Consider the following 15,841-nt stretch of genomic DNA (forward strand, 5'->3'; position numbering starts at 1 on the left):
AGAGTAATGAGCTTAACAGACAGGAATCAGACGGCAACAGAGCTGAGTCAAAAATACCTTCACTGTAGCTGAGCCATCACAGTGTCCTGAGTCCCGTAGGAAATCATCACATCTAGCTTGTAACGGTAGTGGTGGAAAGAAATCATTACACTCGCAGCCAAAGTGGTGAAGTTTTAAACTACAACCTCAATAGGTATTATTTTATTTTGTTAAACAAGTCTATATCTTATCAGTCTGATCACAACTGTATTTTATCTCAGTCAGCTACTGGAATGCAGTTCACCACCTTGTACAAGAGCAAACTGGTTCTCTTCCCATTCATGTGTAAAGAAATTTGCAGGATAAAGTTTTGTCATTTGATTGTATCTCAAAGCGAATAATGGAAAAATGAACTGGATGTATCCTGATTGGCAGAAACATCATCCAGGGCTGAGGAGTATAATTAACTGTACATCTTTAATATGGTCACATATCTTCACATTTTAAATGACCAAAGAATATATTAAAATAGCACGTTTTTATTTTTAAAGGTTAGTTTACCCAGAGAGATTAAACGCCTGTTAAACTGCTTCTAACTTTTTCCATTTCTTCCTGATTAAAATCTGATTAGGGAGAAAACGAAAAAGACAAATGACATTTAATAATTACGTCACTTTTGGCATTTAATCGTAAACCACACAGCTTTTCGCTGCCGGTTATTTCCTCTGAAGTCCTTACACACTGTCCAACACTGCTTTGTCTCTCCCTCTCCCCTCCCCCTGCTCCTCCCAGGACCCTTGGTGTCTCCGAACTCCGTCCCAAACAACCTGGATGGCAATAAGGCGGTGGAGAGGAGGCCATCCAAAGTAGGGGTCAGTAGAGAAAGCAGCAGTGTCGACTTCAGCAAGGTAACCTAACCACAGTACTGAGCACAGAAACTGTCTCTCATGGTGGAGGGGCCCATGACCAAGTCCATCTGTGTTTTGCTTCAGTTTCTGGACGTTCAGTCATTTCAGTGGCCTGAGTTTGAGACCCCATGTGACATTACACATCAGCCCTTTCTTTCTGGGCTCCATGAAGAGCAGCTTCAGTCATTGCTTCGCCTGCAACAGACTAAGAATTGATAATCAGAATAAAAGTCTAAAGTGTGGTTGTGTAACTGTGTTTAGCTTTAAAAATCCATCCCTCTCATGGCCGTCATCCATCCGACCATTTTTCAGTTTGTAATCCATAAAATAATGGCATGCATTATGTGATGCGTTATGTTTTAACATGAGTCACAGGATACAAAAGAGGGATGAAGACACAGTATTTGCTACACAGAGATTTATGTTCCCCCACTCAAATCTGTATTTAGCCCTTTTGAGATATTTATTCAGGGAACATGATAAGAAAAGCATCACTGCAACAGACAATCTATGCTCAGTACTATGTAGTTCTTAGGATAGCTACTAACTTTCCTCATCTCATTTGCTGTCATAGCTAACGACCTGCTGCCATCTTCTACATTCACACCTCTTCTTCTCTATCTGCATGTGTGAGCTTCTGTTGCGCTTCCCGTGACCTGAAGTCTCTTATTCTTTAGCACAACTTCCACTTTTTGGTCTCAGTATTTGCTCTGTTTTCTTATGAGGGTTTGTCAGCATCTCTAATTCCTCAATTTCATTGGTTCTTTATGGTTTAAGGTGGACATGAACTTCATGAAAAAGATTCCTCCGGGTGCCGAGGCTTCCAACGTGCTGGTGGGAGAAGTGGACTTCCTGGAGAAGCCCATTATTGCCTTTGTACGGCTGTCTCCTGCGGTCCTTATCACGGGCCTCACAGAGGTGCCTGTTCCCACGAGGTACACTGAACAGAAACTGATTGATATCATCATCAGACTTTAATGAGTTATTAGACTACTAGACTGCCAGAATGCAGGTATCCTAATATTTGAAATATCATCTTCGCACAAGTTTTACAAGAAAGAAACCTCATGAATACACACAAGGCGTTTTAGTGAGGAACAATGAAACGGATTTAACTCCACTGTGCGTCATTAAGTGAATACAGTGCATTTTGTTGTGATTAGTGTTGTAGTTACTGTGGTTTGTGGTGAATTTGAGTTTGACTGTGTGTCTTGTTCAAAGGTTTCTCTTCCTGCTTCTGGGTCCTCACGGCAAAGGCCCACAGTACCATGAAATTGGCAGATCAATGGCCACACTCATGACAGATGAGGTACGAGCTAGAATCTAATTGGTATTTATAAATTTTTATCTTGACAATCGCGTCATTAAACTGTGGCAAAGGAATTCTTATCAGATCTTTGGTGGATTTAAGATGCATGATGTGCTGGTGGTGTTTTATTCTTTGCTACACTGCCTTCGCTCTTGCTTTTGTTGTGAATTATTTAACTTGTAACATTCAATAACTGCTAATAATAATGATTTCGTAGATTTTCCATGATGTGGCGTACAAAGCCAAAGACCGAACGGATCTCCTCTCCGGGATTGACGAGTTCCTGGATCAAGTGACTGTCCTGCCCCCTGGAGAATGGGATCCCACGATTCGGATCGAGCCCCCCAAGAATGTCCCATCTCAGGTCAGTGGACTTCTATGTCCAACATTGTATTAAATAACCTTAAAGTGTGTAAAAGTAAATTAAATTAACATGTACAACAAACCTATAGAGATTTGCCTGGCTGGTATTGGTGCAGAAATCCTTACCCAGCTGCACACTAACCAATAACCAGCACACTAACACAATAGTTGACCTTGAATGATGTATGTAAGTCTTGTCCCAATCTAGAAGTTCACTGACTTCACTGTGTTTATTTCAGTACATATCATTTTCATTCTAACCACTATAGTCACACGCAGAGTGCCCTCTTATGGATTAAAAGCATCATGACAGCGAAGGGATTTCAATGCATTGAGCCATATTACATATATAGACGTCTTTTGATCTGCAGATGAAGAGGAAGATACCAACCCAGCTCAACGGTTCTGCGTCTCAAGCCGGAGACCTGGATAAGGATGAGGACCACGATGCAGGACCTGAGCTGCAGAGGACGGGGATGTGAGTGTTAACAACTTTAAACGATCATCTGTTAAAGCAGGAGGACCTCACTCACTTCAATAATTTATAATATCACTTGAGAATTGTGTTGACAAAGAAACATTTGATAATTAAATGCACACCCTAGTGGAATTAACAAGTCCATTATTCAGTAAGTAGACATGTGTAATACATCATGTTGATCACACTCAGACAAGTGGCTGATGACAACAAGAGCTGCAGGAAAAAGCTCATTTAAGAGACCAAAGACCTCATTTTATCTTCTTTAGTTGCAGACACTTATTTGTGGCAAGAATAATGAAGATGATGATGAGATTAATCCCAAGACATTAGCTGAAGGATTTTTGCAATATGTTTATGCCAAGCAGTAGACAGCAATCATACTTGATCTCTAAACACCATTTTTAAATCAGAGATTTTGGATTCCTCACACATCACGAGCCTAGAATCTGAAAATCTATGATGTGTGCAGATGTTTTTCTACCGCGCAGTACGGACCTCAGATGCTGACATTTATGGATATCTCCTGCTGGGTCTCTCGAGTCCAGGCCACACGGCGAGGACAATGTGTTTATTTTAAACCTCAGACAGACTCACGCACTCTGCACACACACACAAACACACCAGTCGAGAGGCCCTGTATTATTTACAGATTCACTCTACGTTTCACTGCTACTGTGAGAGGGAGCTATTCTGGGACGGAGGCGTGTAGGGAGTTGCAAGGAGCTAATTTAAAGAAAAGCTCAAAGAAAATCAGGGTTCACATTAAAAGGAGGCACAGAGAAAGAAGGTTGTTGAAGCAGGAGAGGGAGGAATTCCAGAGGTGTCTGGTAAAAGAAAATGAAAGAAGACATCACAGCCGAGCAATTGTTCAGGTGTCACAGAAGAGGGGGGGGGGGAAGATATGCAAGGTGAGAAATGGATTTATTTAAAAAAAAAATCTCTCCAAGGCAAAGTAAAAAAAAAAAGAAGCAGAACCAGAGAGAGGAAGTGTGGATTGGGAGTAATTCTGTAAAGCAGCAGGATCACGGTGCCGTCTAGTTTTTGGTGGTGAACATTAATAAGATCACAGTCAGAACATTGGCTGAGCTCCCAGCAAATGAAAACTATTGTTGTTCAGGGAAACGACCAGACGCAATTAACCATGTGAAAATAGTAAATAAGCATTTTTTGAATCACCTTATGTTATCAAACACGCTGCATTAAACTGATTTCAACTATAAACAGAGCAACAGGAATTTACACATCGTAAGAATGGGAATTCATTCTACTTTAATGATATGATAAATGTTTTAACCATTTACCTAATTGGTTGTGTTGTTTATGTGTCGCTTACTCTGATGTGTATATTTTCAGTGACCGTGCCGCCAATATTATGTGAACATTAAAAATCTACCTCTGTCCTCGTCAGGATATTCGGGGGTCTGATCTGGGATATCAAGCGGAAAGCACCGTTCTACTGGAGCGACATCCGGGACTCCTTCAGTCTGCAGTGTCTCGCCTCCGTCCTCTTCCTCTATTGCGCCTGCATGTCCCCCGTCATCACATTTGGAGGTCTGCTGGGAGAGGCGACCAAAGGCAACATAGTGAGTCTGAAAACTTCACCAGGATATTTAACCACCTATAAACACGTACATACAACACATGGGGCAGCAGTTTAATGTAGTTGTGATGATCTCCATTCTGTGTATGAAGACTGACGGCTTCTCAAAAGTCTCAATATCCCCCTGGTGGCCTTGCCTCCTTCCTGTTAGCAGATGGGACAAACTAAAAAGTCAAACAACACCAATTTTCTCAAAGAGTTTCTGTTCATTTGGGTTGTTCCACTGCTGGATGTCAAACTGTTAATTTTCCTAGTCAATTTGGTTTTAATTCGTTATTTGACCTTTTTTTCATGGCTCAATCCCCTATCCCTATCATTGCTCATCCAGGATATTTTTGCTTCATTTCTGTAAAGTGGGAGGAAGTGGAGACGTGCCCCACATCTTTATATGAAGCCTATGCACCATCCTAGTTAATAACATCCTTACGGTTTCACAACAAAGACATTGTCATTTTCTGATTACCCAATTTGTCACTTTCTTTAATAAAGCAGCTCATTTAGTGTGACAAGAAGAATCGTCATTATCTTTCACCCACATCAGTGTTCTGTTATAGACTCATCTGAGCGCATGTCTTTCACTGGGAGGTCTTTATTCACTGGCTAAAAAAAGGGTGTGATAATTATTCATCCTCCCATGCACTAATCTGTTATCACACTGTAATGTATTCCATAGGGTATCTGTCTTTTTATTACTGTCCATACTAGACCGGGGGCTGTTGGCATAGGCACGGTCTGTGTGCTGGTGTGTGTGATGCGTCTGAGTAAACTCAGCAGGCGGGAGCTCCACAGAGATATGACTTTGGACAAGTCAGCAGAGTGGAAACATCCAAACAGTCTCTATTCTCAGTCGCAGGCCGGTGTCTGTTTAATCAAAACTCGTCTCTTTAAATCATCTCTCTCTCTTTTCTCCTTCAGCCTTTCCCTCTCGATCCTCCTTTGCGTGATTTCATCTCCCCCATCCTGTGTTTCTCATTCCCTCACGCCCTCCCTCTCCTCTGTGTCGACAGAGTGCCATAGAGTCTCTGTTTGGGGCGTCGCTGACAGGAGTGGCGTACTCCCTCTTCGCGGGCCAGCCCCTCACGATTCTTGGCAGCACGGGGCCCGTTTTAGTGTTTGAGAAGATCCTCTTCAAGTTCTGCACGTATGTCCAAGCAAGTTTACTTTTGCTATGAAGATGAAATAGTAGTATAATATAATAATAATAATGATCATCCTAGCAATGTAGTGCTGCATATCTTTACCTCTATCCATGTCGTCTTTGCCTTTCTTCCCTAGCGACTATGGCCTGTCCTACCTGTCACTGCGAACCAGCATCGGTCTGTGGACGGCCTTCCTGTGTCTCGTCCTGGTGGCGACAGATGCCAGCTCCTTGGTCTGCTACATCACCAGATTCACGGAGGAGGCCTTTGCCGCGCTCATCTGCATCATCTTCATCTACGAGGCTCTCGAGAAGCTGTTTCACTTGGGGGAACACTACCCGGTCAACATGCACAACGAGTTGGACAATCTTACTCTGTATTCGTAAGTAATACGATTTCAGTTACTGAGAAGGGCAGATTAATTTACACAGTTTTTAAATAGTTTTTTTTTCTCTGTGATTCGCAAACTAAGAGCCAATAACTTATTTTGGGCAATAACTCAAAAACCGAAGATCAAACTCTCTGTAGGTGTTGATGACATTATAAACTACAATTGGTGAAACTTTTACTTGTTAAAAAAGTCCTCCTTTAACTATTATAATCACTCATAATGCTGTTAATTGTATTTGTTATAGTATACAACTTAGGTAAAATGTGGTGAAGGAAAATACCTTAAAAGATATGAGAACTATTTGTCTGTGACCTATACAAAAGGAAATATGACCAGTCAAGTTCCGCCAAAAAGGAGCCCAAATCTACTTTATTTGCTAATCTGAGACACATGCAATCTTGATTCCAAGGGTTTCTTCTATGACCAAATTAGCACCCCCCAAATCTCATTCCTATCTATTACAATATGGCACAAAAGTGTGATGATTTGAAGTGGACATACCCAAATGTGTTGGTTTAGTCATTATTAGTAAGGATGACATAAATGCTATCATTAGGAACACACTGCCTTTGTTGCTGAGCACTGTAATTATGTTGGCTCATGATGTTCCACAGAGCTTAAATGAAAATTACTCCCTTTCAAAATAATACATTTAAAAACACAACTAATGCTGCAGCCGTAGTTTTAAAATCAAAATGAACCTAGAAGTTTTTCTGCACAGGATCAAGGTGCAGAATTGACCTGGCATTTGTTCTCTGCTCCTCAGGTGTCAGTGCTCTCCACCAGCCAATGTCACGTACGAGCAGGAGCAGAAGTGGAATCAGTCGGGATACGACCCAGACTCTGTCCCATGGACCAGCCTCAATGTTTCGGTGAGGGAAGCACACAGTGACCTCCAGTGTGACGGGCTGTAATTACACCCACACTGCGTCGCATGTAAAGGATTCAAACAGAACTCATCAGCCACTATTACTCAGTACGGTCATTCACACTCACTCACTGATTCATACTGATTTAATCAGGCACATGAACATACTTGTGCTGCTACTTTTTACTATGACTAAGCTCCCAAAAACTGTGAGTCTGACGTTGCTTTACAATATTTTACTTTTCAATAATTCTTCCTCTTTCTCTAGATGTGTAAAACGCTCGAGGGGGAGTTTGAGGGTCTCGCCTGTGGTCAGCATGGTCCCTACATCCCAGATGTTCTCTTCTGGTCGATCATCCTCTTCTTCACCACCTTCTTCCTCTCCTCCTTCCTCAAGCAATTCAAGACGGAGCGATATTTTCCCACCAAGGTGAGATTTGTTATGTGCACTTGTTTTATTTTACCGTCAACAACACAAATAGTGGATTTTCAACAACTTAAAGTACAGTAAGTAATGTAAATTAATATTTAAATAAGTTGTTTTCTATGTTTCTGTGACTGCAAGTGTGTGTCTGTCTAGATAAAATCCTCTCACAGTATGTAAATGTTTACAATGCATCAGTCATCAGTAGGCAGGAGCAGTCTCATGCACACAAAGAGAAGATCACGTTGCATCCTCCCACACTTCAGCAGCTTCTCTGTTATCACTCGGTGTTCTGTGTAGGCAGGTGCTGGTTTTGTCTGAGCTGCTACTGTCGACACACATGTAATGAATATGAGATTTGACACACAGTAGAAAGAAGCATATCAAATCTCTGAATGTGTTTGTAGGTGCGTTCCACCATCAGCGACTTTGCTGTGTTTATAACCATCATGGTCATGGTGCTGGTCGACTATCTAATGGGCATCCCATCTCCTAAACTGAATGTTCCTGACCGCTTCGAGGTAGGCATCTGTTCCACTTTGTCTTTCTATCTCAATCCATAGTTGTCAAAATTATAAAAACAAACATAATTGCACCCTGTATATCCTTATTCCTTCTTAAGGGAAATGTCTAATTAATGTTCACATTATCCTCAAATAAATCCTTTATGCCTTCAACACTAAAAGTAGCACATCCCTGCCTTTCTGCCTGCAGCCTACTTCAAAGAACCGAGGCTGGCTAATGGACCCGCTAGGAGACAATCCCTGGTGGACACTGCTGGTGGCTGCACTTCCTGCCCTGCTCTGCACCATCCTCATCTTTATGGACCAGCAGATCACTGCAGTCATCATAAACCGCAAGGAGCACAAACTCAAGGTCAGACCTGCCTGGGGAGATTAACTTCAGCCCGAGTTTCATCTTAAAGACACACACAGTCCTTCTTAATCTCTGAAGTGTTCCAGGCGTCTTTTCTCATGTTGCCTCTCAAATACTGCAAAGTAAAACTCTGCCGTATGTAAAATGTATCAGGGAAGGATAAAAAAAAAAGCCATCAAATATCTGCCATCTATTATTAAAAACACATTAAAGTCTTATTTTTAATGATGCCAAAAGCAAGTGGTTCCCCCATTGAAACCCCAAGACACTGCAGAATCTGAACGAGCTTACTGGGAACTGGTTTTATCCCAAAATAAATGTAAATTAATCTTGTGATGGGAGTTAAACTATATTGTTTTTACGATAGATAGTTTTGTAATAAAAGACTTTACCAACTAAACCCATTTTCCGCTCCACAAATCTGTCTGTTCACCTGTTTTTCTTTTTACATTTTCTTTTCACCTTGTGCTCATTAGTGCAGCCTCCAGCTTGTTTTCCTTCAGTCTGTTCTTTGTAACCTCTTCACCTCTCTCTTCCTCTGTGCCTTGCTCATCTCTTACCACGTCTTTCTGTCATCCTGAATTATGTTTGAAGGTAAAACATTTTCTAGTCTTGTCTCTTCCTCTGTTGTGTTCATCTCACAGAAATGAGACTTTTTAGTTTTTCAGATTTCTACAGTGCTACTATTTTAGAAATAAACTCAACCCACCTTGAAGGTTCCAAGTAGGTTTTGGCAAATAAAATTCTGTTAACAATTTTGCTCCTTGTCCTGTGTTATTCTGTTATTGTTGTACATTTGCTCCACAGGGACAAACAACTCATCGCTGCTCTTGCATCTCTCAACTCTCGCTTGTTTCCTTGTGTGTCCTACAGAAAGGCTGTGGCTATCACCTGGACCTGCTCATCGTGGCAGTCATGCTGGGTGTGTGCTCCATTATGGGCCTGCCGTGGTTTGTGGCTGCGACCGTCCTCTCCATCTCCCACGTGAACAGCCTGAAGGTGGAGTCCGGCTGCTCCGCTCCCGGAGAGCAGCCCAAGTTCCTGGGCATCCGAGAGCAGCGCGTCACCGGGTTCATGATTTTTGTCCTCATGGGTTGTTCTGTTTTCATGACCTCAGTGCTCAAGGTGAGAAAAATCATTGCAGAAATAAATGACACCCTCCTGGGCTTCTGTTTGATTTCACTTATTGTAAATCACAAGCAGTTTTCAGACATGACCCAGTTTTCCCAGCATTTTCCACACTATTACTTTCACATAAGAATAACGCAGTAGGGTCAAGTTTCTGGAACATTCATGCAAGGGGGGGGGGGTGCCTGGGTAAAGCATGCAGGATACATTTTTTTTCAGTTGTGTGTCCATTTGTGTTAGAATCTGTTTTTCCTGCTGCATCCTCACATTGGTTCCCTTGAACTTTTAACTAGGGGGCTTTCTCGAAAACGTTCTGGAAAATGTTTGGAGTAATTGACTCCGACATATGCAGTCTCGCATTCAGCCCATAGGCAAAATTTCAGGAAAATATCGGGAGTTTAGTGGACTTCTGAAAGCAGCTACAGTCATATGTCTAACATGGGACACGCATGTTTATGATCAGTTTATTTCTCCCTACGTCATGTATCCTCCTGCTATTTTTCCTTTATTTGTACCTGAAGCTGAATAATTGATCACGTCATTTGACTTCTGCTCTTTACAGTTCATTCCAATGCCAGTGTTGTACGGAGTCTTTCTCTACATGGGTGTCTCCTCCCTCAAAGGAATCCAAGTAAGACTCTCCTCTGCTGGTCTCTGAAGATAATGCGCTCTTCAGTTCTGAACACAAGCGCAGTCACAAGCTGTTAGTAAAGATACGTTTGGCCCCTGTAGCTCCAAATCCTTTGATCATAATTCAGCATCCTTAAAAGCTTTTGTTCAATGTGTTCCAGCTCCTGAATAATGTATTGAATTTTACCCGATCCTCGTCAGCCCTCATCTCTCCGGTCTTTTTTTTCATTTGCATATCTTATCTCGCTTGCTGAGTCTCTTCCTCTTCTCGTTTTCTCTGTAGTTCTTTGACAGAATCAAGTTGTTTGGTATGCCTGCCAAGCACCAGCCGGATCTGATCTATCTCCGCTATGTGCCGCTGTGGAAGGTCCATGTCTTCACCCTGGTGCAGCTCACCTGTCTGGTGCTGCTCTGGGTCATCAAGGCCTCTTCAGCGGCCGTCGTGTTTCCCATGATGGTAAAGACGTCTCTCGTTTATTCATCACTTCACTACAACAGGATACAACTAGTTAACAAAGACATGGATGCAGATAGTCTCACCCACACAACTGCCAAAGAGAAACAACTGTGAGGAAAAGTGAAATATTTTTTTTAAACTGATGACAACGTGGTGGAACTGTTACTGACAGTAAGTGTTTACACTGTTTTGCCGTCAGAAATGTGTGTAACCACGTCTCTGCTCGTCCAGGTTACAATGCAGTCTCTACGTTTTCAAACACAACAACAACAGCAACAAGTAGTGTGTATGGCAGTGTGTCAACGTTGCATTTTAAAAGTGAAGCGTAATAGTGCGGATGAAGCCTGACTCATGGTTAGGTAGCCACCATGTGACACAATAGACCAAGGTCCCTCATCCTCTGTCACCTTCTACTCCTGTGACATGTTCAGTGGACCTGAGTCTAAAAACATACGAGGACGGTTTTACTTTTTTGTAAATGAGAAACTAACCATTTAATCTTTAATCAGTTTCCCAGTATCAGTACAAATATGTTTTATCATATTTTTGATATAAACCTGTGATAATAGTTCTTGTGCTGTCTGTGTCTCCAGGTTCTGGCGCTGGTCTTCATCCGAAAGCTTCTGGACTTCTTCTTCACCAAGAGAGAGATGAGCTGGCTGGACGACTTGATTCCAGAAAGCAAGAAGAAGAAAGAGGATGACAAGAAAAAGAAAGCTCGCGAAAAGCTGGTAAAGACTCATTTTAGTGGCCGGAGGCATTATGTTTTCAGGTTGTACGTGCGTTTTTACGTACATCACATCCCCATGAACGCAATAACTCAAGAATACCTCGAGAGAATTTTTAACAGTGCCAATGAAACGTCCGAGTAATAATTATTTGTATGCTTTGTCCTGCAGTGAGACCACCTCAACCTTTGACTCCAGCTAGAAAAATCTAAACTGAACATATTCAGACTTTGCCCTTAGTCACAGATGTACACAAGCTTAAAGTCCAAACTTGAATATAGCAAAACATAACATTCAATATTCAAAGCTACAAACAAACACTGAACCATTCTATTGGACTCATTTTACTCTTTTTTTTTTTCATCCAGCTCTCTGCCCTGTGTGATCATAAACCAGTGTTATGTCTTAATATCCAGCCACAAAGATGGTGATGCACGAGCCTGGATGCAGTAACAGCTGGTTTTTAATTCATGCTTCCGCTGCTGTTTCCCCCCCCAGGAGGCAGAGTCCAGGCGGCAGAAAGAGGGGATGGCACTGAAGGTCGGCTTTGAAGGCTCCAACCACCTCAGCATCCCAGTGAAGTCCCTCTCAGGGAGGTGAGCAGAGCAGCACATACACAACACAACGACACACAGTTCAAGAACGAAAAGCAGCACTTTGCAAAGACTTCACGACTCATTAAGTGTTTTCTATTTCTAATTGCACAGAAGTGTATCGCTCCCAAAAATATAATCTTATTATTTTTAATGTTTGGATCCGAATATGGCAGCGTAATGCAATTTAATCTTTTATGCTTAATGGACGACACTTAATAAACATGATTTTCCTCCTTAACTGAAGTCTGATGCAGAAAACCAGCCCAGAATCTAGAGCTGTGAACGCGTTTTCAGATGCTTCATGTCATATACAAGCTGAAATGGTTGTTCTGACTCTGGTCGTCAGCTGTGTGTTGTTATGTCCATCTTGAACAGATCATACAGAATAGGACTAGTGACCCACAGCCTTCCAATGGAAGAAGAGGTAGCAGGGCTGTGTCTGATGCAAAACATCTGACCCACACGGCTGCTCTCTAACCTCGCTCACTGATACTCAGACACTTAGCGCATGGCCACAACTGAGGAAAACGCACTGCTACGTGTGTTGTTGTTGTCGTGTGCTTTGTTTGTTTTGCGGATGATTGACCTGCGATGAGATGTTGAAGCAATTTGATTCTTGTGTGACCCAATCAACTAATACCTGGTGCTTCTAATGCAAAGGGACATTTCTTGTCAGCTCTGATTTTTAATCTGCATTCATTTGTTTTTCCTTTGCATGTTTGTGTCTCTTGATCTGAACTTTTCTGAAGCTCTGCTGCTGATTTGATGTCTAGATGCCTGTCTTCTTCTTTTTGTGTGTTTGCAGTGTAGCATGTAGTCCTGATTCTGACCTCTTGGTTTTATACATCTCTGATGAAAACATGCTGAAAAAATATCAGCAAGTAAAGATGTGAACTCAATTCGTGTGCCCGACCAGAGAAGTGTAGTGGAAGGTGTCAGGGCTATCAAAAGTTTTCTTGCTCTCAGCCGCACGACTTTAACATGATAACATGAACTAGAACGGCACATTCCTCTGCCGACGCAGTCGCCTTATGAAAATACATTTAAATTCACAAGATCTGGATTTTTATTTGGATCTGCACCGAACTGGACAAACTCATAAATATCAGTCCCCTAAACATGTCTAGTTTTTTCATCAAGATCCGCAAATCCTCCAGAGATATAAATGAAAATGTCGCAATGTTAAAGACCCTTTAAAAATCCAGATCCGCCCCGTCAGCCGGATCTGCAGCAAAATTTAACAGGTTCTTTTTCTTCCTCTTCTTCTGCTTCTTTTTCTAAAGTTTCGTGGAAAATCTGTCCAGTAACAAAGATTTCTGGTCTGAAAACCTAAAATATTTATTATGTGTAGCCCTCTAAAGTTTAAATCCATAGAGAATGTAATTTTGTTCAAGCAGATATGACTCTGTTCTTGTCTCCTTCAGTTTAAAGTATCATTTAATCTCATGTGTTTAAACTATTTTATAAGGAAAACATGTAAACGCATATTTGATCTATGTTTGTCGCAGTTAAGTCACAGTCCTCTCACTCGCCCTCTCATCCCTCAGGTTTACTTTAGGTGGTAAAATCAAAGGAGTTTGCATCTTAACAGAATCTCACATCTCTCCACCCTAAGTAATGTCCGAGGCACTGATCTTGTGTCTGTCTCTCCATCTCAGCCAGGAGAAGTTGGCCTGCGTTAGAGTCGACGTCAGCCCCGACTCGCCTGGAGCAGGTTCCACTTCAGAGACCTTCCTGTGATAAAAGGAAGGCCCTCCTTCCCTCCTGGTTCCTTCTCGCACACCAACACTCCATCTTAGTGGGAAAGAGGGGGCGTAGAACTGAAGCAGCACAACCTGCCTGCAGGGCGGCGGACGAGCTCCCTCCCCTACACCCCAGGGCTGTGAGTCCACTCGAGTCTTGAAGGGTGCAGCACATAATGTACAAATAGCTGCCATGACGTACTGTAGAGCGCACGTCTCCGAGGAACGGAGGAACCCTGCTGTCAACTGCCCACCGACGCTCACTGTTTAGGAACTCTCTCTCTAGCAAATCGGCTGTTCAAACCACAGATGCCAAAGGAAGGGGCCTCCCTAGTGGGGAATGTTGGACTGTGCGAATTTGATTTTATTTCTAACCCCTCGTGTATTTTAATTTCAATTTTACTGTCATTGTTTTAGCTGGTCACAGTCCCGTAGATGTCTGTGCGTCGTCCTGTCCCGTTCGTCTCCGTGTGTTTTAGGTCGAATTAAGACCTTTTCGCTAAACGACACCAGCTTCTAACACACATTGGATAATGAGGCCAGGTACCGTCAGTGACGGAGGGTTGTGTTTCAGAATTGGCCCGGCACACTACAGTAAATGACACAAACCAAAACCCAGGTACGTTCAGTCAGACTCCACACGACTACTGCATACACCTTTATAGACCTACTTACAAATACCTTCTCCTTCCTCCAGGGGGAGCACTCAGTGTTGATATTGCTGCTTTGAAAGTCGGTCAGTTTATTTTCACTGTAAACCTCACTGTTTATATAATATGTGCTGTTATAGAAATATCATTATATGTATGTATGTATGTAAACTGTGTTCTTTTCATTTGTAACATTATAGAAAACCTACTTCTGAGGCCATATAAAGTCTGTACTGTACAGTAAGCACTTTCCCAGTATAGTTTCTTACCTAAAAAATGGATTATATAGTGTGTTTAATGAAAAGGTTTCTTCTCCCACAGTATCTACAGAGCTGTTGTTCAAATGTCAGTCAAACAACTCAGGAATCTCGAAGGATTTCTGACCGTAGTCACTTGATATTTTTGTCACAAGGCGGCGATAATTAACTGTCCACTGTGTTCCTGTCATCGCTGGTACCACGACTATTTTCATAAATGCTGTAAATCATTCAAACTAGTGGGTGCAGGAGAAAAGCAACAGTATATTTGTGACCCCCCCGGTTAGTTGCACCTGTTTTTATACTGTCTGTAATAATGTTAGTAATAGTGTACGTGTGGTGTAAAGACTAGTAAACGTCTAGCGTTGCAAAATCATTTTATGCAAGTCTACAGTAAGTGTAAAAATATTCTATTCTATGAAGTTGTTCTTATTTTTGCTGAGTGCAGTCGTGTTTTAGCAATAAGTGAGTGTTCCATACTGTGCAACGTATGGACTCGTGACTCTGAGCTCGTGTTCAGGCAAACGGATAATTAGTGAAACGATTGTCGTGTCCGTTTTCCTCGGCTCTGTCTGTGTGTAGCTGCAGTGACTATACGAACAATAGCTTATCTACGTGCCTTGTTGGAGATCTTAATGTACAAGTCTAATATAAGTGTTCAGAACAGATGTACACACATACACACACACATACATACACACACAAACAAGATGGCACACAAACGCCAAAGACTGACCATGGTCACTTTACGCGGCTCAGTGTTATGTTCGTCTAAATGTGATTCCACGTCCGTGTGAAGGTCGTAGCCTGAGCCACCGACTCGCACCATGTGACTTGTGTTATCTTCCATCTTCTGATGTAACTCTAGCTGTGCACAGTGTTTCTACTGCCACAGCACAAACGCTCTGTCATCAGTATTGAGGTACTGTGTGTTTTTAATTATCAATGAATGTCAAATAACTTTACTGGCATCATCAAACATGACGTTTACTCCAAATCTTACTTTGAAATCCTGGTTCTAGCTCTTTATACATGAAAATGTAATTTGTCCACCGACTACTAACTTATTATTTCTTAATTATATTCCTTATTTTGATTTTTAAAAAAGACCCAATTTTCACATCAATCCATCTCCTTAAGATTTATCAACTTAAAGAGGTGGACGAACAACATCAGCAACAAACCATCACAACGACAATGCACACGAACAGACGTGACATCAGTGACGCACACTGCCACCTGTTATCTGGAATGATGACTTCTGTGTCATGGCCGTTTGATGCAAAGCAATAAAAGTGTAAACATGGTGACTTCC

General features: G+C 41.9%; 1 protein-coding gene across 12 annotated transcripts in view; it reads left to right on the plus strand.

Moving 5' to 3' along the window:
* Positions 1-15,841, plus strand: part of LOC117770257 (sodium bicarbonate cotransporter 3-like) — a 35,397-nt gene extending 19,556 nt beyond the window's left edge. For 4 of the 12 annotated variants that reach the window (XM_034599459.1, XM_034599462.1, XM_034599451.1 and 1 more), the window contains 18 exons: positions 772-887; positions 1,665-1,822; positions 2,109-2,196; positions 2,414-2,560; positions 2,931-3,037; positions 4,449-4,623; positions 5,648-5,781; positions 5,916-6,161; positions 6,937-7,042; positions 7,307-7,468; positions 7,870-7,983; positions 8,177-8,338; positions 9,212-9,463; positions 10,029-10,097; positions 10,380-10,553; positions 11,147-11,284; positions 11,780-11,877; positions 13,536-15,841. In XM_034599459.1, coding sequence (XP_034455350.1) covers positions 772-887; positions 1,665-1,822; positions 2,109-2,196; positions 2,414-2,560; positions 2,931-3,037; positions 4,449-4,623; positions 5,648-5,781; positions 5,916-6,161; positions 6,937-7,042; positions 7,307-7,468; positions 7,870-7,983; positions 8,177-8,338; positions 9,212-9,463; positions 10,029-10,097; positions 10,380-10,553; positions 11,147-11,284; positions 11,780-11,877; positions 13,536-13,617 — 2,528 coding nt within the window. In that variant the 3' untranslated portion in view covers positions 13,618-15,841. Of the gene's footprint in view, positions 1-771; positions 888-1,664; positions 1,823-2,108; positions 2,197-2,413; positions 2,561-2,930; positions 3,038-4,448; positions 4,624-5,647; positions 5,782-5,915; positions 6,162-6,936; positions 7,043-7,306; positions 7,469-7,869; positions 7,984-8,176; positions 8,339-9,211; positions 9,464-10,028; positions 10,098-10,379; positions 10,554-11,146; positions 11,285-11,779; positions 11,878-12,252; positions 12,302-13,535 lie in introns of all 12 variants that reach the window. The other 8 variants (XM_034599463.1, XM_034599454.1, XM_034599461.1 and 5 more) reach the window with 5 other exon arrangements.

Source organism: Hippoglossus hippoglossus, chromosome 11 (genome assembly GCF_009819705.1).
Source record: "Hippoglossus hippoglossus isolate fHipHip1 chromosome 11, fHipHip1.pri, whole genome shotgun sequence".
Classification (NCBI taxonomy): Eukaryota; Metazoa; Chordata; class Actinopteri; order Pleuronectiformes; family Pleuronectidae; genus Hippoglossus; species Hippoglossus hippoglossus.